Below are 25,169 nucleotides of genomic sequence, written 5' to 3'. Positions count from 1 at the left end.
ATGAAAACGTGTTACTAGCATTTCTTTCTCCAACTTCGGATCTTATCAGCGCCATCAAGCTGTTCAGCGCTAAGAAGGCATCAAATGAGATCTCTATCATATCCTCGTTGCTTTCGCGTGCTATGAGAATTCCCACCTGGACCAGCCGCCTTGATATATAAAGATTTATGAGCCTCTCCGTTATCTTTCTTCCCAAGGATGTCTACAACTTCATCACTTTCTGATTACAAGCCTTACCACGCTTCGACAATGGACATTGACCGAGCCGAGTCTGGCTCCTCTCAGCTCCTACTCAAAAACTCCATTTCCGATGACCTCACGGCAGATGATATTTCCTCCTGTCGTGTGCCCGCGCCGAATGATACCCCGCTCGAGACGCCCTTGGATCTCCTGCACCGATGTCCCCAGGAAGAACCATCCCTGAAGTATTTCGCTAGCAAGGAACTAGTTTCTGCATACGGCGAGCTCTTCGATGTCTACAAGCATGTCCGGGTCGACATGTTAGGCCTCATCTGATGGTGAGCAGACTTTATTCTATTCACCTTCCCTCCTAACCGTGGCGCAGGTACACACATCCCAATCTCTTGAGAATCTTGCTCAGTTACAGGAACTTCTGTGAATATAACCGCTGTCTCGACAGCTCTTGCCAAGGTCTTGTTGCCGATATTCTTCAAGAGATTCACGATAGCCGCTCGGATACTGTTCATTTCACTACTGATGTTCGCGAGCGATGCAAAGCGCTTAGCCGAGAAAATCGAAGGCGAGATCTTTGTACTGCAGACCCTGACTGAAAAGACGACACAGGGTTCGTATTTGCCATCATGCCGTTCTATTACGGAGACTCACATCTTCTCCAGCTTTTCAATCTGGAGAAAGTGTTCAGAGTCATCGAACCTCTCATTACGTACTCGGCGGCACTTTTCTTTGCAAGCGGTATTCTCCTACCGTTCACCTTGCTCGTTGATAAATCTGGGACATCCCAAATAGTGGGAGATTTTGCTTATGCTGTTCAGCGCCGTCCTGGGATTTGCTAGTAAGAACCCGTTTTACCTGTTAATCCCACCATGCTCATCACTTCGTAGGCTTTAGCGCCCGCAAGTACACGTATAAAGTCTACGATGCTATCAACAAAGTGTACAAGCATAGCTATCTAAGCTCATTGGCCTGTCTTGACTTGGCGGCATTTTTCTCACGTGTGGGTGCAGTCGGAAGGTTCGCTGCCTGGCATGTCGCGTGTAGCGGTATCCTTGAAGTCTTTCCAAGCTCACGTATGATATCTATTTATCCTTGTTTTTCCCTTGCTGAGACGAGCTCTAGTTCTTGGGAGGAGGAGGAGGAGATTTATTCAACAGTCCACTTGAAGATATTCAATCTCCCAGAGTACAACAAGGAGGAACATGAATTCTGGCTGGAGGAACGACTCTGGGCTGCTACTGAGTACAACAGCATGTCTGCAGCACGCAGGTCCCGATACATCATCGACGTTATCTACTGCGGCTTCCTGCTCCAGCCAATTCGCAGGCGTCCACGACCACGCTTACTTCAGAGGTTCCCGGTAATTCGTCAAGTTCACACAGCTCTCCTACTACTATTGGTCAAACAAGTAGCGGCATTCACGTTCAACTCGCGTCAACATTTTTCCGTCGGAGGCATTCCCCTGTTCATTCTTACTAGATTACTCTTACTGTCTAAACCTTTTGAAGTCTGGTACCTTGGTGATATTTCGTACTAATTTGGGTTCTCAAACTGGCCGTTTCGATTATCTTGAAATTAATGACTGTTCACTGTTTCTTTGATATATACCTATGCTTGTCGGTTTGATACATAATGGCACTACATTCTACGTCTTCTTCCAGCTAGCGTCGACCCCGCCTAGTACCGGCGAACCGGATTGTTTTAAACGAGAGCCGAAAGTGAAGAGGTGCACCATCAACAACAAGAGACTCGGATCATGCTTGATTTTACGTGGCAACATACGACGAACATCACAACTGCCTCCAAGAAGAACCCAACACTGCGAAGAAGGCGAGAAGGTGGGTAAGTAGAAACATGTTTGCGGCATGCTGTTCCTGTCTGACATCTCCCTTTCCTGGGTTTATATGGGTTCCTGCGTCAAACCTCGATACGCCTCAGCTATCGACCTCGACTAAGGCAATTTAGGCGTCAAAGCTCCCAGAAATTCCCTCCTTTCTCAGCCTTAGAAACATCATTCTCAGCCGTTTGCTCTGAATCACGAATCACGCTGCCATTGATGTTGACTAGATCACAACCCGCCGTCGCAATGAGCAGGGCACACAGCAGATACCCTGATCCTAGAACTCTGCTGGTATAACGACGGTGTGAAATGGTGAGCGTGTTTCCAGCATGCCTTCCGCATGTCCTACTAAATCAGACCAGGGTCTGGGACTATATATTACAGTCTACAGCGCTTCTGATGTACTCATTTTCCCCCATGACTTCTTCGCCTACCTCCAGTGACACCCATCTTGACGGTATTGATAGGCCCTTCTATGAGGCTCCCTTCCAGAATACAATCACGTCAGGAACGGGCTGGGACAAGACTCTACGCAAAATCCTTCATTCGAAATATGCCATGCAGTACTCCTCATATAAGGAGATAGTATCTGCCTATGCTGAGATCTTAGAGCTGTTTGAGGCATCGAATAGTAATCTCGTGGGATCGTGAGCGGATTATTCTATTCAAACCTTTTCTTCTCTGACATACATTTTAAAGTCATTACCGCTCATATCTTAAGCAAATACTGTCCACCGCTGAAATCTTCGTTCAATATAGCAAATGGTACCAAGAAGCCTTGCCTCTAGGACAACTGTCCAACGACATTCAGCAGCCGGTATGGAACGGTCGGGATATCTCAGAGTTCGATGCCAATATGCGCCGTCAAAGTAAGAATATGAGCTCGAAAATTGAAACCGAGATTTCTCTATTCAGAGATCTGACGGGACTCGAACAACGATATAAGGTTAGCCGTGATTCAATAATTCTACCTTCTTGACACCATCGTAATGCTTCTCTGCTACATAGGAATTCGATAATAGGAGACTTCTTGGGTTCATTACCAGAGTATCCAAGATTATGGCAGAAATATCCATCGCAATATTTGTCTGTATGACTGTATTGGCCGTGGCTCTACCTTGGCATTGGAAGTTTATCATATCTGAGGCAGTGTTTGCCTTGGCTATCGGAGCAGTACCGTATCTTGGTATGTTCTCCTTTTAACATTCGAAATTGATTCTCACTCATTCCGTCCCAGGATTTGACGTGTCCAAACGCATGCAGAGATTTGGTTTCGCCGTCCAAAACTTGTACATGCATTACTTTCTATTCATTTGGGGCTGGAACGACTTGAGGGCGTTCCTGACCTATATAGCTGAATCAGATGGCCCGGTATCTGGCCTGAAAGTTGTAAGCGAGTTTTTAAGGGCTTTCCAAAATTCGGTACGCCCGTCTACATTTAGCCCACGTCATCATTGACACGGTTTCTTACTAGTTTTGTGGGGGAGAAGATGAATTACAACTCCTGCAGGTGCGAATATCTGCTTCATTAGCATATGGCACCAAGGAAGACCCCTAGTTTTGGCGGCTGATTGGTTGCGGGAGCCTTCCGGGAGGAAGATCTCATGAGCGCTTGTGTCGAATTACCTTGTCTGCTTATCAACTGCCATTATCCTTAATAACTACTAGTACTTGGGCTGGGACGAGCTACTTTCGTTACACATTGGTTCGATGCGCAATGTCAGTACTACCTACATTTCACATCTTCCCCTAGGTACAGTTCGCGGAAAGTTTACCATCGTGTCCACTGAGAGATCCCGAAGTTAGAAGAGATTTGGCATGTATTCTAGGCTCACAATCCATGACTGTGCGAAGCCAAAGATTGAATGAGAAGCGAATTAAGAGCATTTCTATGGACAAAGTATGAGACTAAATTTGTTTCCATTTGTTATGCGAACCTTACATACTAGTCTACTGACTTATGTACCCTTACAGATCTTTATTTCAACACTTCATTGGCCGTTTTCACTTCAGCCGCCGCGGCCCCCCCTCCACGTCGCGGCATTCAAAACACCATCTCCTTGTGGCCTCCTCTTCTGGTATCGTGTGTTATTGTCTGTGGTCTTCTTCGAAATAACCCCCTCTGGCATGTTATAGGGCTCCTCTTGCGGTGTGGCCTGCACAGCCGCATCCATCCGAACCTGCAATACAGGTGTGACCATGCGCAGTTCGACAACAGATTGCACGAGATGAGCATTTTCCTGTTTCAACAGGTCTTTCTCCTGCTCCAGGGCAGTGATGCGGCATTGCAACTGTCGAACAAAGTCCACGACGCCAGATCGGAGGCTTTGCACCGGTTCATCACCATTCTCGGCGACTGACCGCTCAGGCAGAGCCTCGTCATCCTCGTACTCTGAGGCAAAGTCCGTACGCTTGCGTTTTCGGGTCGTTAAAATACTGGTATTCACGTCGGTCTTGTCGTTGTCATTCTGTCGCATGATGGCCCGTGGACGTCCACGAACAGGTCTTGTACCATTCCAGCAATGCATCCAAGCATCGCAAGAACAGTCTTTGGACATGATACACTGCTTGCATCTAAGTCCTCGAATCTCCTGTCTCCCTCCTGGCTCATGTACCGGGCAATCAATAGATTTAGCTTCGCAGTGAACACCAGCCCGTTCGCATTTTCGGCACTGACTACGGCTTTAATCACAGAGGACCACCGTAGAAGCGGGGGAACTTACCGGTTCGTCGAATGCTGGCCCTTTTAGGGACCAAGTGTGCATACCCGGAGCACCCTGAGGACTCGACTCTGCTGTTTTCTCTACTTCCTTGAGCCAGGGATAGGCTAGGTAGAGAAGATGCTTGTACTCGTCATATGGCATCGATAAAGCACTTAGAACGACGTCGTCGCTTTCTTTCCGAAGGTTCTCCAGCAATAGCCTAAGAACCGCGTCCGTGTAGCTTGTCCAGGACTCCGATTCTTCCTTCTTTCTATACCCCAATCTTCCCTTATAGCAAAACCAAATTTGCTGACAATTGTATTAGGATACAACGATGCCAGTCATCAGAGAAACTCACCTTGCGCTGTGACATGTCAGGGCCAGAGGTCTGCGACCAGTATCTCCTTCGTTGAGGGTTTTGATCTCCAGCGAGCTTCTCGGCGTACACCTTAACCACTTTACGGTTATCGTGAACTTGGTTTTGATCTGCCGTCTGATGGTGCTTGCGGGGATAATCTTTCGTCAAGTGCTGACTTTTAGGCTTGCTGTAATAGTCAGGTCGGGGAGTAGGAGTATCCACTACCGATGACCTGTCGACAGTACCAGGCATATCGGAAGCCATATCAGTCGTCAAAGGCCTACTGTCACTGACAGTGACTGAAGGGGTATTGCCTAGAAGGATGCTGGCATGAGTCGTTATCCCACAGACAAGGGCTGGGTCTACCCATCGTAATACACGCTGTTCTTACGAGTCTCAGTTACAGGTGAGTGTTATGGAGTTCTGTAGAAACCGACATGGAAAAGTAAGGGCCCTATCCAATAGAATCTTCTTCCCACGCAGGTGTATTTTAGGATATGACATATCCATAATAAACCAGAACTTCAGAAACGCAACGATATTAAATCATTGTATCAAAGAAGACATGCAAAGGCACAGTTCACGTACATTGGGAAAAGTGACCATCCCCACACAGAATGAGCATAGATGGCAAGATATCCCTATAGTGGCGATATGCAAAGAAACGAAACACTAATGAAAATCAAAGGATGATCCTCCGAATAGCTTGGCTACAGCCTCTCACAATCCTCAGGTGATCCAAAGAGAATGGCCATTGTGAGAGATATCAAGGTTCCTGGCACGCGAAGCAGATCATTAGCCCATAGGAACCTGATCAAAGAAGGACGGCAACACCTTACACCCCATATGCTGGGCACGCCACCCAGACATTCGAAGTTAGCCAGTCCGTCATTCCTTTAATCTGGCAGTGAGCTAAACAGACTAGAAGTGGAGCTTTCCTTTTCTAGTCCTACCGAAATGCCCTAAGCCCACACTCGTGGGACTACACGACATATCTTGCAGGTGGTAAGAGCCTCCAGGATCAGCCTACCGAAGTACGCGGTTAAATATCAACGCTGTCCAAACATTCCAGCCCATTGAGAGCGAAGGAACGTTCGTCTCCCAGACCAATAAGGTAGTGAGCCGCCAGAACCCTAGACATGAGAAAGACGGCTAAGAGAAATGGTAAATTGTACGCCCGCGACCACTGGGTCTCGGTTTCGGGGTTCGTGTTTGACAAGCGGCGGGTTGCGGGTTGATGTGGCGCATTATAGCATGAAGAGCGACAAGTACAGCAACAAGTTCCTCCTCTAACCGGAGCGAGTCGTGAACACGGCTTTTATCAATCGTCTTCAGTCCATCATTTTGAAGCTTTGCCCTGATTACCTCGACAATGTATGCTATAGCACTACGGCTGGTAGTTGATGCGATGAAGGATACTGGCACGAAAGAGTTATCACCTAAGCCAATGATGTCGAGTGCCATGACCAGGTCAACGCTTTCCGGATCAGCACGCATGGCTTCTCAAGTACTCGATGCACTGACTTAACCAAGTTCCATGTTCCATCCTTAATCGATTGATGTTGACGGATCGTGCCTTACGAATCACGATACAGCATGAAGATGAGCATCCAATTCAAACTGACTGCGTAAGGAGCAGGTAGGCAGTTTCCCAACATGAGCAGCATTCCAGGTCATGCGATAGAAGGAAGTGGATTGTTTCGGGCATGACATCCAAACGATTGTCCGTAATGAATACTTTCAGCGACTCGAGCATCCTTTGTGGGAATTAAGAACAGGATAGAGGAGCCAAGAACAACACAGACGTATGAAAGAACAGGGCCAGCCTGTTCAATGTGTTCCCTGAAAGAAATCACCTTTCGGAGACACTGAGGACGTGAATCTGAGCAACACCAGACGCAGCAAGCTGTGTATAATGACACCGGACCACGAGAAGACAGTGTCATCGATGCGAAGACCATCGTAGTAAAGGATGAAGGGCTCGGGAACAGCCGGGAGAGCTCAATTAGGATTTGAAATTCTGACTCTCCTCATTTGCGGTCACGACGTGAATTTTTGAACAGAATCCCATCCCAACGTAGGCCACTAGCTGATATCGTCTGCCATGATATGCTCCAGGGGTGAGAATGAATGCTATTTCTTTTACTTGCTCATTGGAAAATAACTGATTTATCTGAGATAAATAGTTTTACGCTTTGTACCTCACTAAGCCTCAAGACTCGGAAGGATCTCGCCTCTGTGAATATGTTTTGGAGATATTTCCGTCGCGGACATATATCGTCTAATAAAAACCCCTCCTCCTCAGCCGTTCGCCACACGAGTCAGGCACTAAATATTTTATTTGAGCTTGTTCGTATGTCATCCGGTCGATCCGGTCCGATAGTATTGTGTCGCCACTGAAGCTCAGAACAAATTCTTTCTTTGCTCTTCCTCCTCTCGTTTCGTCCTACATCCTCCTCGTTCTGACTTCCCGTCTCTTTTGCCATCTTTACGAGCTTGAATTTCTTTACGTCGCGCCTTATACCTGCCAGCAACTCGATTGGGTACTAGACATACCTGTACGTCTTCTTTGTGGCCCGTCGGATTGTTGTTTTTCATTGTCATATCAGTCCATGACGAATCCTCCCGCCCGCATCCCTCTTGAAGAAATACTGGCCAAACATGACTGGATATTGACCTTCGCTCATCCCCCTGACGTCGCCTCACTTCTGCGATCCAATGACGTGCCATCACCTCTGCAATCTACTCAGCTGAAGGCATCCCTGGACGGCTTAAAGGAACCTCTTGCTGAACTGCAGAGTGACCTTGGCTTGCTACGTAACGCCGTTGTCTCTCTGGAAACACGGATGTTGCGTCTCCAGTTGCTTAAACTTGACTACGAGACAGCTTTGTCCCCGATACGGCGCCTTCCTATGGAGGTTGTGGCCGAAAATTTACGCCGTTCATGGCCAACTCGTTCCCCGGGTCTAAGCGCACATTTCTTGGGTGCTTCTAATCCGCGACATGGACCTTGGATTCTTGGACATGTGTGCAGCTTGTGGCGGAGTGTTATCGAAACACTCTGCCCAGAGTTATGGGCCACGTTGTCGTTTGAAAACACATACCGATATAGCGGCCCTGCAGACAACTCCCTACAAAGACTCTGTTGTGTCCTTGAGCGTAGTCGAAATCATCCTCTCGATTTTATATATGCTAACTATTTGGACCGGGATCAACTGATGGATCAGTGTTTTGAGATCATGGCCGCCCTCTCAAAACGATGGAGAGTGGTAGAAATTAGACTTATTCCATTCCATATCCCACGACTGTCAGTGCACGGAAAAATCGATTGGCTTAGGGAGGTATACCTCTCCTGCCATCATTGTCCCCCGCCGCCCGGAGACATTCGTGCTTTTGAGATTGCACCAAAACTGGAGATTCTACATCTTAAAGGCATACACCCAGATGCCAACATCTGTTTCCCGACCACAAATCTCATTTCCTTCTCTGACGAGAGAGAATCCGTGGACAGATTACTCCCCGAATATCTGGACATTGTCAAATCAGCTTCAAAACTTCGTTCCTTTTCGTATGTCGGCAAGAGCATCCAAACAGAGGCCCCGTTTTCCCGCATTACCAGCTCAACCCTCGAGGAGCTTTCCACATCTTCGTTAGACTTTATCTGCAGCATGAAGCTCCCGGCGCTGAAAGAATTCAAGCTAATCTTGCCCCGGGCTCCTGGCATAGATTCGCTCCAAGCGGTCCATGAGATGGTTCTTTGTTCGCAGTGTTCGTTAACGCGATTATCGATCCAAAATGCGCGTCTGGATGAGAGCCTTGTACCAATCTTGCGACTCACCCCTCACCTAGAAGAATTTGAAATTACTATTGGATGAGTGGATGACACAGCACAATCCTAGGAATGCTATCCCCTGATAGCTGAAATGAGGGCGCTAACTATAGTGGAAGGATCACTGCGGCACACCTTGGTCCCTTCTCTCCAACGACTCTCTATTGACATAGAAGACGTCTGGGAGTCCACCTACAGTCTCTTTCCTCAACTGGGATTTCATCGAGATGATTGCAGCAAGGATGCCGAAGGAGGATGGTGCGCCAGGTTTAACAGAACTTCATTTATATGCTGTGGGTGAGGGATGGGTCTGTGGTATGGACCACGAAAACCTGAAGGGTGCTTTCCGGATGTTGGAGGAAAAAGGTCTTCGACTCAAACTTATTGTGGACCACGGTGGGGATGATTCTGATGAAACCTCTGAGGAGTCTGAATGAATACTCCACGACTGCATCATTACGCATGCTCCAAACGCATAAAAGGAGCGTCGCCTGAATGCGCTAGTCACCTATTCATCCGATAAGGTCATTTTTAGGGCACAGAAAGACGGTTCAAGTTACGACTCTACGAGTCTAGATTGCAAAGTGTTTTGCTATCATTTCCAATATCTTGACAAACTTTCGAGCCGTCCTTTATCATCAAGCTCCACTGTTCTAGATCCATAGAAGTACTGAATATTAAAAGTTGTTATTGACATCCACCAGACTCGGTAGGAAGATCGGAGTTGTAGGGTGAACAACTCAGCGAAAGCCTAAGAAAATAGCAAGTTCAGGACTGTTAGAAGATGGCGCTGCTAATGAGGCGAATACGATTCAAAGAGGGTCCACTCGACCTGTCATCATCGTTGCCGAACAGGAGAACATCCACGGTGGTGGTGGTGGTGTTACCGGTGTGAGCCTAACCGGATTTGGCTCTGGCATACACGTGACAAAAATTCTGGCAATCTTCAGAAACAGAAATTTATTTTGACGACAGCGACTATATGACTCTAGGATAAATAACCTAAGTTTCAAGGTCAAATCCTTTGTCATTCTAGGCAGTATACTGCGCTATCGTCAGGATAAGGTGCTCGTTCGGATTCCTCATTCTGGCCCCTGGGAATCGAATAACATCTCTCAGGCTCTCCCTACCATTCGTGCTTTTTCTCCTGCCGACTCCGTGTCCTGCTCTCCATCTTGTTAATTTATCGACTTCTTGTTGAACCTGCCGGTAATCGAGTTACCTTAGAACCAGGTGCCTGTGTGTTTCTTTGGCACCTAATACAGTTGGGGACTCACTGATTTTCCCTCAGTCATATCAGGCCCCGATGCAACCGTTTCACCTTCATCTGGAGGATATATTGGCAAAATATGACTGGATATCCACTGTCACTCATTCACCTGATATCGCCTCCCTTCTTCGTACCAACGACGCGCCATCACCTCTACAGTCTACTCAGCTGAAGGCGTCCCTAGAGGGCCTTGAAAGGGCCTCTTGCTGACCTAGAGAGCGACCTTGAGTTGCTCCGTAATGCTGTTATGTTACTAGAGACTCGAATGTCGCGTCTCCAGTCACTCAAGCATGACTACGAGACTGCATTATCCCCGATACGTCGCATTCCCTTGGAGATCACGATGGAAATCGTACGCCGCTCGTGGGGAGATGATTTTGCATTTCCCGTCTTCAGAATCCGGGACGGGCCGTGGCATCTTGGTCAGGTGTGCAGCTTATGGCGAAATGTCGTCGAGAAATATTGCCCGGAGCTATGGGCCTACCATAGAGGTGTCATTGTTGTGCTACAGAGGTGCCGTGCCTATAAAAGCCGACATGGCGGAAACTCTCCGCGTCGTCCTTGAACGCTCCCGCAACCATCCTCTCAATGTTCAGTTTGGCTTCGTTGGCCTGGATGACGTAGAAGGAAGAGGAGTTGCAGGAATGGAACGGTGTTTCGATATCATGATCGCCCATTCAAAGCGATGGAGGGTCGTAGACATGATGATCCCTCCATACCTTTTGTCGCGACTCTCTCTCATCCGTGGAAGGATTGATTGGCTTGAGAACATACGACTCTCTAGTTACGGAGACCCGCAGTCCGGAGATATCAGGGCCTTCGAGGTTGCCCCGAAACTCAAAAAACTGCATTTGAACGACATGCACCCTGAAGCTAGCATCCGTTTTCCTGTTGCCAATCTTGTATCTTTCTTCGACAAAAGAGCATTTGGCGGAGACAAGCTGACACGCGAATATCTGGACGTCGTCCGACTAGCACCAAACCTTCGCTCGTTTTCGTACAATGACTATGGTATTAGCCATATATCCATGCCGCTTTCCTTTCCCTGCGTCACGTCTAGATCGCTCACAGAACTTTCAGCATCTTCTCCAAAATTTTTGCGCAATATGGAACTGCCATCGCTGAGGGAATTCACACTAACAACTATGTGTAATGCAGACACGGGAGGTGTGGTGATAAAATGCCCTGAGGATGCACTGGGCGCACTCCACGAGATGCTTCTGCGATCACAGTGTTCCCTAACAAAATTACATCTTATCGATGCAGTCTTGGACAATAACCTGGCGAACATCATTCGACTCGTGCCTAGTTTGCAAGAATTCGACATCGACTTCTACGAGTGGATGGATGATTATGACCCCATAATGCAGTCCCTTGTGACACAAATGAGCGAGGTCCGCCTGGTAGACGGGTCACCTCAGCACTCCATGGTCCCATCTCTACAGGGACTTTGTGTTAACCTGTTCGATGTTTCTAACAGGCACATCTCTTTCATTAATTCCGCCTTTGTCGATATGGTAGCTTCGCGACTGCATCAACCGACCGACACGCCACGCCTCAGGTGGCTTGACCTACGCGCGCTGGGGCACAGACAGAGCTATGATATTGATGAGTCGGGCGAGAATATACTAGAGAGTTTGATGGATGATGGACTTGAGCTTTATCTCAGCTTGCACGACAACGATCGCAGGTTTGGATAAATAATATGGCGGGATTGTGTGATCAGTTGATTGTATAGTACAAGCGTGATACTGGCGTACCCTACACTACTGAGAAGCAATTATTGGAAAGTAGTCGTGTTGAGGTCAGATACACTTTGCTTGATGACAGGCTGGGAATGAAACTCTTTGGATAAACATTCATGTCTATCACATCATCACGTCCATCGAGATTAATCGACCAAATCCTCCGAGCCTGAACGAGATGGACGACAGCAACGACCAGAATGTAAGATAAAGAAAAATTAAGCCATTGTATACACCAAAACAGGGATTACTGAATATTACATTCTAATATACCTTAGATCTTTCTCCAATTCATTTACAAAAGCGCCATCTCCTCCGGAGCCTCCCTGAAAGTGTACATCGAATCCACGAAATCATCCCAGCCCTTCTCAGTCAGAATCGGCGCTTTCACCCACTTCGCAACACCCATCCCGTCGACCCACTCTTCCATGTTTCCCACAGCACTCGTCATCGCCGCGTTCTGCATATCTGCGATCCTAGCACGAGTAAGGAGACCTGACTCGAGGTACCAACCGACATCCTTCTGGATAGCGAAGACCTCATAGATATCCGCGAGAACAGCAGGGGATACCTTCGACCAATGCACTTTCATGTGCCATCCGGTAACCAATGGCTTCGACAAGGTCTTTGGAGCGAGGGAGTATGTAGTCGGCGTATTGCTTCGACCGGGGCCCGTATTTCTTGGCGAGAGCCCGGGCTTCTTCGAAGACACCTTTTTCATCTGTTGGTAAAATGAGTTAAACATTGTTGGTAGTAATTGCCCGGGCTGGAATGCACTTACGCTGGGCGAGGAGACTGTTGGGGTAGAGAGGAGCAGGAACAGAGTATTTGCCTTGAAGGAGCTCCGAGGCGAGACCTGTCGAAAGGTAAGAACCGAGGTAAAACGAAAAAAAAAAAAAACACTGACGGATAGCTAGGACAAGAACATCGCCCTCAGCAATGACAATACCCCTCATCTCAGCCTAAGGATGCATTATATAGACGCTGCAATAATGCGGAGAGTTAGAACTTACAAACTGAGTCACAATCTGGTTATAGTCAAACAATCCTTGAGCACCCAACCTCTCCGAAAGGTTGAAGTGTGCCGTCTGCGCATGCTCCATAACCACCGCTTTGTAGATGGTCGTAATCGCATGCCTTGCGTGACGGTCGGCAGCGGGATCCATAAAGTGTCTAATCGCATGCTTCGTCCACGCCTCAATGACATATGTCTGCGCGACTGCAGTGAAGATGGGAATCTGTTGGGTCCGGAAGCCGATAATAGGCTGGGCAGGGATACCGACTTTGCGACGGAGAGAATACTTGTATGCGATGTGGGCTGCAATCTGCGTAGCCGGGAGGGCGAGCGAAGCCAGAGCGAGAGTGCCAACAGAGATACGCCAGATAGCAACGAGGAAATCATCGTGAGTCGAAGGCTTGTCCCCAACGGGTCCGAGGAGAGACCACTCCGGGAGGCGGACCTGGGTGAAGTGGGTGATAGCATGGTTGACCGGGGTTGCACCATGTCGGGTAGGGATCAGTCTGTGATTAATCGGACATTAGCTTCGGGTACCCTTATGCTTGAGATCGACATACTTGGCAGTGATACCCTTGCACATATGAACACCGTCGTTAAGCTGGACGACAAATGGCCTGATACCGCGCTTCTCACCACCGACGACGAGCTGGGACCAGACGACGGCATAGCAGGGTTTACCAAGAACCGGGACAGTCGGGGGCATATACTTCGAGGCAGCCCGGTTGGGCGAATTGAGGATGAAAGTACCGTCGGATTGAAGAGTAGCAGTCGTCTCGAGGTTCGTCGCGTCCAAACCATGACCGGCTTCAGTGAGAAGGAATTGACCACTGATAGAAGCGTCATTAGCAAGTGTAACAAGTAAACAGAGAAATGAGACGAACATAGCCTTGCAATCCATCATATCCTTGCATAGAGCCTGCAACTCGGGACGATCCGCAGCATAGGTACCAATGGTACCCACGGCAAGATTGAGATGGATTGTCATGATGGTGATGGAGGAACCATCGTGCCAGGCGATGGGATCATTGTGGATCTTCCAGAACTTGGGGCTGAGGTTGACGATGTCCTCAAAAGTGAGACCCCAAGTCTTCCAGATAAGCTCCGCACGCTGGTACGCATTGTCGGAGAGCGCGAGGGCGTTGGATCGGGTGTTGGCGTTTGCACCGGCCGCTTTGAACACGTCGACGTTAAGAAGGGGCTGCGAGGGCCAGTTGTGTGACGAAGACATTATCGTTTAGAAGGTCGCTGGAAGACTTGGAGGAACTCGGTCGGTTGAAGGAGCTTGATTCTTTACCGCTCATCGTAGACAGGTTATATATCGTCAACCTCGGGGCGCAGAGTTGCAACGCAAGATCCAGAACATGTTACGATGAGGGTTTTTTTCCGTAATGAGCCTCCTTGACGGCGACTCGGAGGCAAGGGTAATACCCCACGTACCGCAGACCTTTCCCCCAACCGAGCCGCCGTGGTATCCCAGCGGTTTGCGGAAGTTGAGGTTGCCAGTCAAACACGACAGCGACAGTTGAGTCGTTCGCGACTTCCGGTGAAAGAGGACACCTGAACGAGAGGATATCGCAGATAAAAGTCGACAATTAGACTGTTGTATCCGCGGCTTCAAGGATAGATATGTTTGGCCTTGGCAGATGGTACTGCTTCTTTACGACGCGTACAGACTAGACCACAAGAAGAAAATCAAGTGGGATTTGCACAAGAATCCAGACCACAGCGTTAATCCAATACAAGAGCGGGTAAGTATAGTTGATCAATATCAATCCCAACCGACGAAACTACCGCCATGTGCAAATTGGTAATTTCTCCGCTGCACGGACGCCAGTGGGGTTTCCGTAATTGCGCCGGAGGGTATGGGATACGGAGAGAGGGCTGTGCAAGAACATCCGCTGACGCCCTCGCTTAGGCGCAATCAGATTTCTGACGGTCTAATTCATAAAAGAGAGTTAGCGAGGTCAATTAACATGGACTTCCAACGTACCGACCTATCGTGCACATTAAAATCCTAATAGAGACCAAGCGTACGAGATATCTCGGTGCCGACTAGCTGGACCTATTTCCTCAAGGCTTCCCAAACCCTTCCCTTCGCACGGCGAAAGGCTACGAAGAGACTCAGCGCACGAACGAGGACGACCGATGACGAAGCCAAGACTGTTCCTGGAAATGCTTTCAAACATCGGATATTTCTTGCCGGCTGAAAACACGAGACAGTTGCAACTGACAACCGCCATGGAGTTAGGCCAGCTTTCACATCTCCACCACTCGGGACTTCCCTACCAGAACAGTCGTACGATAAGAAAAGGCATCGCTCATGGATGAATGAATGAAAAAAAAAATGAGGGTGTATACGTGGTCCCGGGGCCCGAAGACGCGGAAGATGGGTACCCTTCAATTTCATTGAGCACCATATACTAAGCCTTAACGTAGCGACCATACGAAGCAGAATCCTATCGGCATGGGCATTTTAGCAAAAAAAACTGGTTTTCGGTTGGATGAACGGACCCGTCGTTGGCAGTTTTAAGTTCATCAACATCCTGGCGGGCACGGTGGTAGTTAGTGGTAAGGAGCGTGCTGGCGAGGGCGATGAATAATCGCCTCCGATCCACGACGCTTTCCTAAATTCCCTGTCAATCAGATATCTTGCGAATAAAGAAAATCCTGCAGACAGTATCAGTCTCATGGGCTCGTAACGGTTGGGCGTACTAACCTCATACTGGTTCCGATGTTCAAGGCAGACACGGCTTCTTGATTCCATAACGAGCTGGCCATTGAATCGCACAGAACTGGATGGGAAAAGCGGGTCATACAAATTTCAGTGCTGTCCTGGGCTGTCAGTGAGCAGTCTCACGAGGAGCTCCTGTCGAGAAGCGGGGATCTAATTATTTGATGGCCGGGGGCCGGCAAGCACCCCAGTGACTTCGGCCATTCGGCCCGGGCCTTTCGTCGCTGTTACAGAAGGAAAGGCGAAGCAAAACCGGGCTAAATGTCAGTAAAGCTTTTATACAAGCCAAAGGGTCAAAATTATTGATTCATGGGAGTAAGGAAAACTGCTGTTAGTGAATCCTGGTACTGCTAACAGGTTATATCATCCAATCAATCAGACTCAGGCTCGTCCGTCTCTGATCTCAGGGATCTCCATCATCCAGACTAAGATCAAGATCAAGTCCCTCGCCTTTCACATTCTTCAAGACATAGAGGATGAACATTAACAATGAACACAATCCTGTTATATCAAAGTTCAATCAAAGTCTGACTGCGGATCTCCATCATCCAGACTAAAATCAAGTTCGAGCCCCTCGTCTCTCAGACTGTTCAAGGCTTTCTCCCCCTGCTTATCAAGATCATAGCTCCATCCCCGCCCCATCACCCATAGATTGAGCTCTGTGAGATGTGGCACGTCGTGCGGTCGACGCAATCGCGAAGCTACCATGTCCACAAATGAGGAATTGATGAAAGAAACGTGAGCATACCGGATGGTATGCAGGTAAACGGTAAGCGTTTGCAGAAACGGGACCATGGAGTGCTGGGGTAACCCATCTACCAGGCTTACCTCGTTCATCTGTGTCACAAGAGATTGCATAACGGGGCTATTAATATCTGACACCCACTCGCAGAATTCGATGACGAGTTCCTGCAAGTCAGGCATGAGCCGTATGACATTCACAAGGTTGTTGTTCAAGACCACATCAACGAGGCGTAGACTCGTTAAGGAACATCGTGACTGCACAAGCATCTCGTGGAGGGCATCGAGCGCACCCACAGGGCATTTTACCACATCTTCTCCCATCTCTAGATCCCACTCGGTGGTTAGCGTGACTTCCTTCAGCGACGGAAGTACCAGGCTGCGCATAAAACTCGGCGAAGACGCCGAAAGTTCTTCGATCGATGTGGCCATGATGCTGCCGGGGGTGGAAAGCGGGACGGGTATCAGGCTAACGCCATAATCGTTGTACGAAAATGAGCGAAGATTTGGAGCCGATTCAATGACGCGAAGATACTCAGGGGTCAGCCAATCTCCGGAAAATGGTCTTATGTCGAAGAAAGATATGAGATTGGTGGCTGGGAAAGGTATGTTGGCCTGTCCATGCATGCCTTTCAGATGCAATTTTTCGAGTTTGGGGGCAACCTCAAAGGCATGGATGTCCCTGGACGGCGGGTCGCCAAGACAATCGAGGTACAGTTCCCGAAGTAAATCAATCTTTCCGCGTATGAGTGAGAGTCGTGGAAGACAGGATGGAGGGATCGTCATTTCCACCGCTCTCCATCGTTTCGAATGAGCGATCATCATATCGAAACATTGATCCATGATTTGGGCTTCTGCTTCCTCTGCCTCCGAGTGGGAGCCATAGTACTCAAAATGAAAATCGAGGGGATGGTTCCGGGAGCGTTCAAGGACAACTCGGAGCATTTCCACCGCGTCGGCTTTCAGAAGCACCTTGGGCTTGTAGGAGAACGGAACCTCTACTGTTATAGACGCCCATAGTTGCGGGCAAAGTGTTTCAATGACATTTCGCCACGAGCTGCACACTTGACCAAGATGCCATGGTCCCTCCCGGATTGTGAAGACGTTGAATCCCGCAAGACGCCTTCCCATGGATATACCTCTGTATTCATTATCTTTCCACGAGCGGCGTAGAATCTCCGTCGTAATCTCCAAGGGAAGGCGACGTATTGGAGACAGTGCCATTTCGTAGTCATTTTCGAATGACTGGAGACGCGACATGTGAGCCTCCAGCAACTCAACAGCATTGCGAAGCAAATCAAGGTCACTCTTTATTTCAACAAGAGGGTTTTTCAGGCCCTCCAGAGACGCCTTCAGCTGAGTAGTTTGCAGAGGTGATGGTGCGACGTTGTCGTGCAGAAGGGAGGCGACGTCAGGTGGATGAGTGAGGGCTGATATCCAGTCATGTGTGGCCAATATTTCATCCAGGAGAAGGCGGGAACGTTGCATGTGAGCCCGGTATAACTAGGGGGGAAATCGGTTAATTCTTAGGTACTATTAGGCGACAAAGGAACACACGAGCACTCGGGTCTACGAAAATTTCAATTGTTGACCGATCTAAGGCTCGGCAGCGAGCGACTAAGCACCAAGGTCGTTAGGAGTAGCACAAGACGAAGAGGTTGGGAAGAAAGAAAATTTTGTTCGGGTCGTCGGACTTATCGAAGTTAAAGACGTAATAGTAATTCGGACTACGTACCTTATTCCCACGGGAATGTACACTGTCCAGAACCATAACATCCGTGCAGCCTGTGCGTGAAACTCGGAGAAAATAGATTATTTGTCTTGGCGATGCGAGGATGGAATTGAAGGAAGAAATTCAATTCGGCGGCTCAGCAGGCTCATTCCGGCCCGGTAGATCACGCATACCAATCAATACGCGCTAGCTTGAAAACGAAATATAAAGACATCTCTGTCAAAAGACGGTGGAGAAACACTCGTCTAAAAGAATCTCTGCAGTAATTCTCCAGAAATTGCAAAGCACAATTTCGGTATGGAACAGAAACTAGCCGATATGAGGAGCAGATGCGCAGACAGAGGACTGGCCATTGGAGGTGGACCAACATGTTCCTGCATGCAATTAAGGTGCAGTGTGAACGTTACCCGTAGTCTGGCAACTCGGAGTTAAAACCAAGCCTTGAATTTGGAATGGAACGAGTACCAACACGTTTCTTCTTCTTCTTTGCGCAAGACTAAGCTGAAGGCATTGAATTTGGGCACGAAATTGATTGGGACTAGCTCTGAGATACGTACGATGATGGCGTAGCGAAGAAAAGAAGAGATAATCTCGGCATGTACATGTTGTTCTGCGGTCGGGGGATCCAGGATTCGGAATCAGCGAATGAACATGACCATTTTAAACTCGTCGAGAGACATCCAAATAACAACGGTAAGGTCGATCCGACAAAGTAGCAAAAGCAGATAACTAGATGGCTTTGCTGGTACTGGATGCATAGAAATGATATCTGCTGTTGCCTTGAGATGATGATGAAGACTTAGCAGACGGGGTTGGAGAGTCGTTCTCCTCTAGGAACGGGAACAGTCATGGAATCTGTGAAGAAACGGCCGAGATCAAGCCGGGATTCCGGACGGCAACGTTGGCGAAGCCTGAAATTACGGCTTGTGCGAAGTCCGTGAAGTCCATGACCGTACTGTCGCGCTTTCCTCTGGCAGTGAATGCCCCTCCAAAATCAATAGCCGTGTCGTAGGCCACCTCGACTCGACCTGTTACCCTCTAGGAAATCAATATTCAGTCGTCGAACACAGCATTTGGGTTCGAGAGATAGCCATGCTCTGACGTTATCGCCTTTGTTGCCATCGTCCACAGGCTTGAGCTTGAGCCTGCTTGAAGCAGCGTCGAATAACTGCTGTCGTCGATGCAGCGGCCTGGCCAAGGATTCAGATGCTTGCGTTAACACTGTATTCGTCGTGAAGGAAGGTGGTGGTGTTGGTGTTACCGGCGCCAGGTCCCAATAAGGAACGGCCGGGTCGGTCCCACAGCCTTGACATGGCGAACCATGTGCTGTGGCTACGAAGGCTCATACTGTTGTAATCACACTGGAGTGTGAGGGAGAGCCGGAGTTCAAAAAGCGGGTCCAGCCTCTGACTACCAAGATTCTCCAGTCCTCCTGCCTTGTTTCAGTAACAACGACGACAAAACGGGCTCTTTGACTGGTCACTGCATCTCAGACAGTGCCTGCTAGCAATCCTGGAACAGGACACTCAATCTGGCTTCGTCGACGCGTCAACGTACTTGGCTCAGGTGCAGGTTGTCATCGCATCAATACCTGCAAGAGGTGACTGTATTCATGGGGTATCTGTCGTGTGTTCCTACCGAGCTGGCTTGTCCCGATCAGTACTGTAAACCGATGCAAGGTGCACACATCCACCTGCAACGAGCACAAAACAAGCTAGACGCTCGTCGTTCCGGCAGGGGTGATTGATGTGGCAGACGCAGTATGGAGGAGCGAGCCTAGAGGCAATGCGGCCTTTGATAGTACATCATCTTCACTCATGGCCCGCCTGACTTTCCGGTTACTATCCCTTCTTGCTCTTACTACTACAGGTTTAATTGTGCGTCTGGAGGATCCATTGAATCGTGTCTACAGCACCAGAGTTCTTGGACTCCATTAGTGCTGCTACTCTATTGGCCCAACTCTCCTTATCGTTCCTACCAACGGGAATCCATGCACAACTTCAGCCAGCTTATACCAACCGAGAACGTACCTGTCAATGTTACGGACTGCATGAGCCTTCTAAAAACTTAGTGCACGAGCGGTTCTGATGGGGATGTGTGACAGCCAAGAAGGTCGACATTGAATGTCTTTTCAACGCTTTCTAAACTATTCTAAGGACAAGGCTATGACTTGGAGGGAGCTCCGACGAAAGACAGATTGATACGACTTTCACTTTTTTGGGACTTGCGCGATAGCCGAATGGCATTAACGCACGACCTCGACCCCTTTCTGAAACGTTCTGATGTTGTGCTTTTGACGTCTATATCGAGATTTGGGTGGCGTACAGGCTCCTAAGTCCTATCATTCCGCGCGCCATTAAAAATTGAAGGGAAGTTCGTGGATTCACACTCTAGGACGGATGATATATACTGTCTCCACAATTGACGGTAAACAATCCAGTCTCTCAACCGACTGAGTTCCACCAAGTCTTTCAACGACTTCCCAACAATAATGTCTTCCTCACACAACTGGCCCTCACAGCCCCTCCTCAACGTGGACGTGTTCAAAGCGGCCGGTGCAAATGCCAACACCCGATCCAATGCCCTCGCGCTCTCCAACAATGCATACCAGCGTGCGGAGCTTATCTGGAAGACTTGGGGTCTCACTTTTGAGGACATCGTCAACCTCAGCCCCAAGTTCTGGAAGATCCACAATGATCCCATTGCCTGGCACGATGGTTCCTCCATCACCATCATGACGATCCATCTCAATCTTGCTGTGGGTACCATTGGCACATACGCTGCGGATCGTCCCGAGTTGCAAGCTCTATGCAAGGATATGATGGATTGCAAAGCAATGTTCGTCCATTCTTTGTTTGCTCGTTTTTCACGCTAACGACGCTTCTATCAGTGGTCAATTCCTTCTCACTGAAGCCGGTCATGGTTTAGACGCGACGAACCTCGAGACCACTGCTACTCTTCAGCCCGACGGCGCTTTCATCCTCAATTCTCCTAACCGAGCTGCTTCGAAGTATATACCCCCGACTGTCCCGGTTCTCGGTAAACCCTGCTACGCCGTCGTCTGGTCGCAGCTCGTCGTTGGTGGTGAGAAGCGCGGTATCAGACCTTTTGTCGTCCAGCTTAACGACGGTGTTCATATGTGCAAGGGTATCACTGCCAAGTATGTCGATCTCAAGCATAAAGGTATCCAAAGCTAATGTCCGATTAATCACAGACTGATCCCTACCCGACATGGTGCAACCCCGGTCAACCATGCTATCACCCACTTCACCCAGGTCCGCCTCCCGGAGTGGTCTCTCCTCGGACCCGTTGGGGACAAGCCTTCGACTCACGATGATTTCCTCGTTGCTATCTGGCGTATCTCTGTTGGCACTTTCACTTTAGCTTCGCTCGCCCTCCCGGCTACACAAATTGCGGCCCACATCGCGTATAAATACTCCCTTCGTCGTAAAGTCGGCATTCCTGCCCAGCCTATCATCAGCTTCCGGACCCAGCAAATTCCCATTTTCACTACAGTCGCGCAGACGTATGTCATTGAGGCGTGGACGAAGCATGCGATTAGACACTTTATGGATCCTGCTGCGGACCGTCAAGCAAGGCATGCGATTACAACCATCTACAAGGCGGTGGTTATGGAGCATGCACAGACTGCTCACTTCAACCTTTCGGAAAGGCTGGGTGCTCAGGGATTGTTCGACTATAACCAGATCGTGACTCAGTTTGTCAGATATAATTTTCGACTTCATTATGGGATTTATCTGATTCGTTCTTAGGCTGAGATAAGGGGTTTTGTAATTGCCGAGGGCGATGCCCTTGTTCTTGCCATTCGTTAGTGTTCTTCTCTTCACTTCCCCTCGATTCTGACATTCAATAGGTCTTGCTTCGGAGCTCCTGCAGGGTAAATATTCTGTTCCGGCACCTCTCTTCCCCAACAGTCTCCTTGCCCAGCGTAAGTTTATTAGAACCTTGCAAACTACTACCAAGAGTCGCCTGACCCGGTTTTGTGAATAGACGAAAAGGGCATCTTCGAAGAAGCCCGGGCCCTTGTCAAGAAGTATGGACACCGGTCGAAACAGTATGCGGATTACATCCTTCCTCGTTCCAAAGACCTCGTCGAAGCCATTGGCCACCGGATGGCACATGAAAGTGCTCTGGTTGAATGTATCCCTGCTGTCCTGGCGGATATCTATGAGGTTGTTGCTATCCAGAAGGACGTCGGTTGGTACCTCGAGTCAGGTCTCCTCACCCGAGCTAGGATTGCAGATATGCAGAACGCAGCGATGACGAGTGCTGTGGGAGACATGGATGAATGGGTTGACAGGATGGGCGTTGCGAAGTGGGTGAAAGCGCCGATTCTGACTGAGAAGGGCTGGGATGATTTCGTGGATTCGATGTATACTTTCAGAGAGGCTCCGGAGGCAATGGCGCTTTTGTAAATGTGGGAGGGGAAAGGTCTGGGTGTAATATTAAGTAATCCTTTTGTTGTTTTTATGTACACAATGACTTGATTTTCTGTATCTTACATTTTATCCGTTGCTGTCGTCCATCAGACTCAGAGGACTCAAATAAATAATCAGAGTCATGCACGATGTGATAAACCCGATAGTACACGAACCTCATCCTCCAACTGTGTCACTGGTTTCGCTGCTATGGTTGTAAACTGAGCTAAGTACGACAGTGCCTCCGAAACCTGCCATCTACGTCAACGCTACGTTTGAAACAGTCACTGTTCACTATGAAACTAATATCAGAGAGATCGCACAACCCTGCCATATCAGTCAGACATAGCTGCATCGTAGAGGTCGTACGTAAGCTCAAGTCCCTCATGCTTCAGATTCTTCAAGGCATCCTCGTCCACCTCATCAAGATCGTGGGCCCATCTGCACCCCGACATCGATAATCTTAAGCTCGTGAGACGTAGCGCGTCGGACGGTCCATGCAGTCGCGAAGCTACCATGTCGACAAATGCGGAATCGAGGAAAGAGACGTAAGTGTCATCAATGTCGGAGAGGGAAACCTCAAGTTCCTGTAGAGATGGGACCACGCAGTGCTGAAGTGACCCATCTAACAGGCGTATCTCGCTCATTTTTGTCACGAGAGATCGCATAATGGGGTCATATTCATCCTCCCATTCATTTACTTCGATGACGAATTGCTGCAAGCTAGGCATGAGCTGGATAATGTTTACAAGGTTATCGTCCAAGATTGCATCGATAAGGTGTAATCGAGATAGGGAACATTGCGACTGCAGTAGCATTTGGTGGAGTGCACCCAGTGCGTCCACGGGGCATTTTATCAATTCCTCTCCGAAGGGTAGCCCGTCTAGGTCGTACGTAGTTGTTAGCGTGATCCTCCTTCAGTGACGGCAGTTTCAGGCTGCGCATACAGCTTGGAGAGGAGACTGAAAGTTCTTCAATCGACGGGGACATGACACAAGGAAAGGAAAGTGACGTGGACATCAAGTTAGCACCATAATCGTTGTACGAAAATGAATAAAGCCTTGGGGCGGCTTTGACGATGTCAACGTATTTGGGAGTCAGTCTGTCTCCGCCGAATGGCCTTGCATCGGAGAAGGACACAAGATTGATGACTGGGAAACGGATGCTAACGTCGGGGTGTATGCCGTACATATACAGTGTTTCCAGTTTGGGGGCAATCTCAAAGGCCCGGATATCTAAGTCTTCGGGCTTCGAGCCAGTATAACAAGCAAGGACCATGTCCGTAAGCAAATCAATCTTTCCACGGATAGGAGAGAGTCGCGGAAGAAGGTGTGGAGGGATATTCATTGAAACGTCTCTCCATCTTTTCGAATGGGTAATCATGAGATCGAAACACTGATCCATTGCCTTGACATCCACCTCAAGGTCATAGAAGTAAAGGCGAAAATCGAGAGGATGGTTACGGGAACGTTCAAGGACGACGCGGAGTATTTCTACAGCTGCGTCTTTTATGGGCCTTCTGCCCCTGGAACACTGGCTTCCCAGGTCCATGGTAGCCCATAGCTCCGGGCAAAGTGTTTCAATAACATGCCGCCACGAGCTACACACTTGACCAAGAGGCCATGGTCCCTCCTGGATTGTGAAGACGTCCAACGTTCCCAAAGAATGATATCTTCCGAGAGGCAGTTCTATCGACCCATAAGCTTTCCACGAACGACGAAGAATCTCTGCCAGAATCTCCGAGGGGATGTGACGTATCGGAGACAATGCTGTCTCGTAGTCTTTTTTGAGTGTCTGGAGGCGTGTCATCCGACTTTCCAGTGATACAACAGCATTACGGAGCAGATCAAGGTCGCTCTGTAGCTCGGAAATTGGCGTCCGAGTCGTCATATCGGCGAGTGATGCCTTTAGCCGGGCAGATTGTGAGGGCGATGGTGCCTCGTTGGTGCGTAGAAGTGAGGCGATATCAGGTGGATGAGTGAAGGTAGGTATCCAGTCGTATTTGGCCAATATTTCCTCCAGAGGAACGTGGAAAGATTGCATGAGAGCCCTTGAATATGGCTGGAAAAAATATCAGTCAGTTCCAAACCGGTGCCGTCAAGTTGAAAGAAACACACAAGCACTCAGTTCTATGGCCAAATTCAATTACCAGTAGGCTTAAGGTACAATGACAAGCAATTCAAGCTCCCAGACAGACAACTCTGTCGATTACCAGATGGTAGGAGAAGTACAAAACAAAAGGTTGGGATGAGAGAAATTTTCTTCCGTCTGGTCGCGTCAAAGTTGTTGAACGTAATTGGAATTCGGACCAACGCGTTTTATTCCCACGAGGCCCGGGGAAACTCCTGCTAAAGTTTGTCCGGCAAAAACCATGATTTTTGGCTTCAACTATGCAAAGATGGGGCCTAGTAAAATATGCTAAAATCCGGACAAACCTTGGCGCGAGCTTCCCGGGGACTTTACCACGGGAATGCACACTGTCCGGAAACATATCAGAGGACCTGTGCTTTGAAGCTTGAAAAATGGAGGATTATTTATCCCGATGAGAAGCAAAGTAATTCAACCTAGA

The 25,169-nt window shown here is 48.7% G+C and overlaps 11 protein-coding genes across 11 annotated transcripts; 5 read left to right on the top strand and 6 right to left on the bottom strand.

The window, feature by feature from the left end:
- The first annotated feature begins 87 nt into the window (after window positions 1-87).
- On the top strand, window positions 88-1,851 carry EV420DRAFT_1567793 (uncharacterized protein). The gene is given in 9 exon segments (XM_060474139.1): window positions 88-500; window positions 566-719; window positions 751-771; window positions 858-959; window positions 988-1,033; window positions 1,083-1,193; window positions 1,213-1,268; window positions 1,364-1,483; window positions 1,522-1,851. The coding sequence occupies 9 exon segments, from the start codon at window positions 199-201 to the stop codon at window positions 1,672-1,674; spliced, it is 1,065 nt and encodes a 354-aa protein (XP_060326241.1). The 5' UTR covers window positions 88-198; the 3' UTR covers window positions 1,675-1,851.
- Window positions 1,852-2,452: 601 nt separating this feature from the next.
- On the top strand, window positions 2,453-3,866 carry EV420DRAFT_1751041 (uncharacterized protein; the record flags this gene model as incomplete). The annotated part of the gene is made up of 5 exons (XM_060480354.1): window positions 2,453-2,682; window positions 2,735-2,981; window positions 3,044-3,221; window positions 3,273-3,457; window positions 3,510-3,866. The coding sequence occupies 5 exons, from the start codon at window positions 2,453-2,455 to the stop codon at window positions 3,591-3,593; spliced, it is 924 nt and encodes a 307-aa protein (XP_060326240.1). The 3' UTR covers window positions 3,594-3,866.
- Window positions 3,867-3,909: 43 nt separating this feature from the next.
- Window positions 3,910-5,948, bottom strand: EV420DRAFT_1567789 (uncharacterized protein). The gene is made up of 4 exons (XM_060474138.1): window positions 5,462-5,948; window positions 5,096-5,409; window positions 4,759-5,046; window positions 3,910-4,707 (listed from the first exon to the last, which is right to left on the bottom strand). The coding sequence occupies exons 1-4, from the start codon at window positions 5,463-5,465 to the stop codon at window positions 4,045-4,047; spliced, it is 1,269 nt and encodes a 422-aa protein (XP_060326239.1). The 5' UTR covers window positions 5,466-5,948; the 3' UTR covers window positions 3,910-4,044.
- A 1,554-nt stretch (window positions 5,949-7,502) lies between these two features.
- Window positions 7,503-9,061, top strand: EV420DRAFT_861556 (uncharacterized protein). The gene has a single exon (XM_060483766.1). It carries the CDS (start codon window positions 7,708-7,710, stop codon window positions 8,968-8,970), a length of 1,263 nt encoding a protein of 420 aa, XP_060326238.1. The 5' UTR covers window positions 7,503-7,707; the 3' UTR covers window positions 8,971-9,061.
- A 1,151-nt stretch (window positions 9,062-10,212) lies between these two features.
- On the top strand, window positions 10,213-12,086 carry EV420DRAFT_861504 (uncharacterized protein). Its single transcript, XM_060483764.1, has one exon. The coding sequence runs from the start codon at window positions 10,485-10,487 to the stop codon at window positions 11,892-11,894; it is 1,410 nt and encodes a 469-aa protein (XP_060326237.1). The 5' UTR covers window positions 10,213-10,484; the 3' UTR covers window positions 11,895-12,086.
- Window positions 12,087-12,234: 148 nt separating this feature from the next.
- On the bottom strand, window positions 12,235-14,185 carry EV420DRAFT_1647564 (acyl-CoA oxidase; the record flags this gene model as incomplete). Its single annotated transcript, XM_060478050.1, has 7 exons — window positions 12,235-12,462; window positions 12,518-12,660; window positions 12,721-12,795; window positions 12,847-12,901; window positions 12,953-13,460; window positions 13,515-13,784; window positions 13,839-14,185. The coding sequence occupies 7 exons, from the start codon at window positions 14,183-14,185 to the stop codon at window positions 12,235-12,237; spliced, it is 1,626 nt and encodes a 541-aa protein (XP_060326236.1).
- Window positions 14,186-14,865: 680 nt separating this feature from the next.
- On the bottom strand, window positions 14,866-15,829 carry EV420DRAFT_861506 (uncharacterized protein). The gene is made up of 6 exons (XM_060483765.1): window positions 15,815-15,829; window positions 15,681-15,749; window positions 15,469-15,581; window positions 15,403-15,413; window positions 14,952-15,352; window positions 14,866-14,894 (listed from the first exon to the last, which is right to left on the bottom strand). Exons 2-5 carry the CDS (start codon window positions 15,719-15,721, stop codon window positions 15,020-15,022), a joined length of 498 nt encoding a protein of 165 aa, XP_060326235.1. The 5' UTR covers window positions 15,722-15,749; window positions 15,815-15,829; the 3' UTR covers window positions 14,866-14,894; window positions 14,952-15,019.
- Window positions 15,830-15,979: 150 nt separating this feature from the next.
- EV420DRAFT_1567773 (uncharacterized protein) lies at window positions 15,980-17,847 on the bottom strand. Its single transcript, XM_060474137.1, has one exon. It carries the CDS (start codon window positions 17,687-17,689, stop codon window positions 16,205-16,207), a length of 1,485 nt encoding a protein of 494 aa, XP_060326234.1. The 5' UTR covers window positions 17,690-17,847; the 3' UTR covers window positions 15,980-16,204.
- A 1,160-nt stretch (window positions 17,848-19,007) lies between these two features.
- Window positions 19,008-19,474, bottom strand: EV420DRAFT_1483633 (uncharacterized protein; the record flags this gene model as incomplete). Its single annotated transcript, XM_060470000.1, has 3 exons — window positions 19,008-19,199; window positions 19,264-19,382; window positions 19,423-19,474. 3 exons carry the CDS (start codon window positions 19,472-19,474, stop codon window positions 19,008-19,010), a joined length of 363 nt encoding a protein of 120 aa, XP_060326233.1.
- A 1,043-nt stretch (window positions 19,475-20,517) lies between these two features.
- On the top strand, window positions 20,518-22,747 carry EV420DRAFT_861432 (acyl-CoA oxidase). The gene is made up of 6 exons (XM_060483763.1): window positions 20,518-20,999; window positions 21,052-21,321; window positions 21,376-21,883; window positions 21,935-21,989; window positions 22,036-22,110; window positions 22,173-22,747. Exons 1-6 carry the CDS (start codon window positions 20,653-20,655, stop codon window positions 22,595-22,597), a joined length of 1,680 nt encoding a protein of 559 aa, XP_060326232.1. The 5' UTR covers window positions 20,518-20,652; the 3' UTR covers window positions 22,598-22,747.
- Window positions 22,747-24,643, bottom strand: EV420DRAFT_1712690 (uncharacterized protein; the record flags this gene model as incomplete). Its single annotated transcript, XM_060479652.1, has 2 exons — window positions 22,747-23,483; window positions 23,548-24,643. The coding sequence occupies 2 exons, from the start codon at window positions 24,641-24,643 to the stop codon at window positions 22,936-22,938; spliced, it is 1,644 nt and encodes a 547-aa protein (XP_060326231.1). The 3' UTR covers window positions 22,747-22,935.
- Window positions 24,644-25,169: the final 526 nt, after the last annotated feature.

Source organism: Desarmillaria tabescens (assembly GCF_030435595.1).
Source record: "Desarmillaria tabescens strain CCBAS 213 chromosome Unknown EV420scaffold_43, whole genome shotgun sequence".
NCBI classification, from domain to species: domain Eukaryota; kingdom Fungi; phylum Basidiomycota; class Agaricomycetes; order Agaricales; family Physalacriaceae; genus Desarmillaria; species Desarmillaria tabescens.
Note: the sequence above shows the minus strand (reverse complement) of the source record. Positions and strands in the feature narration are given on the sequence as shown.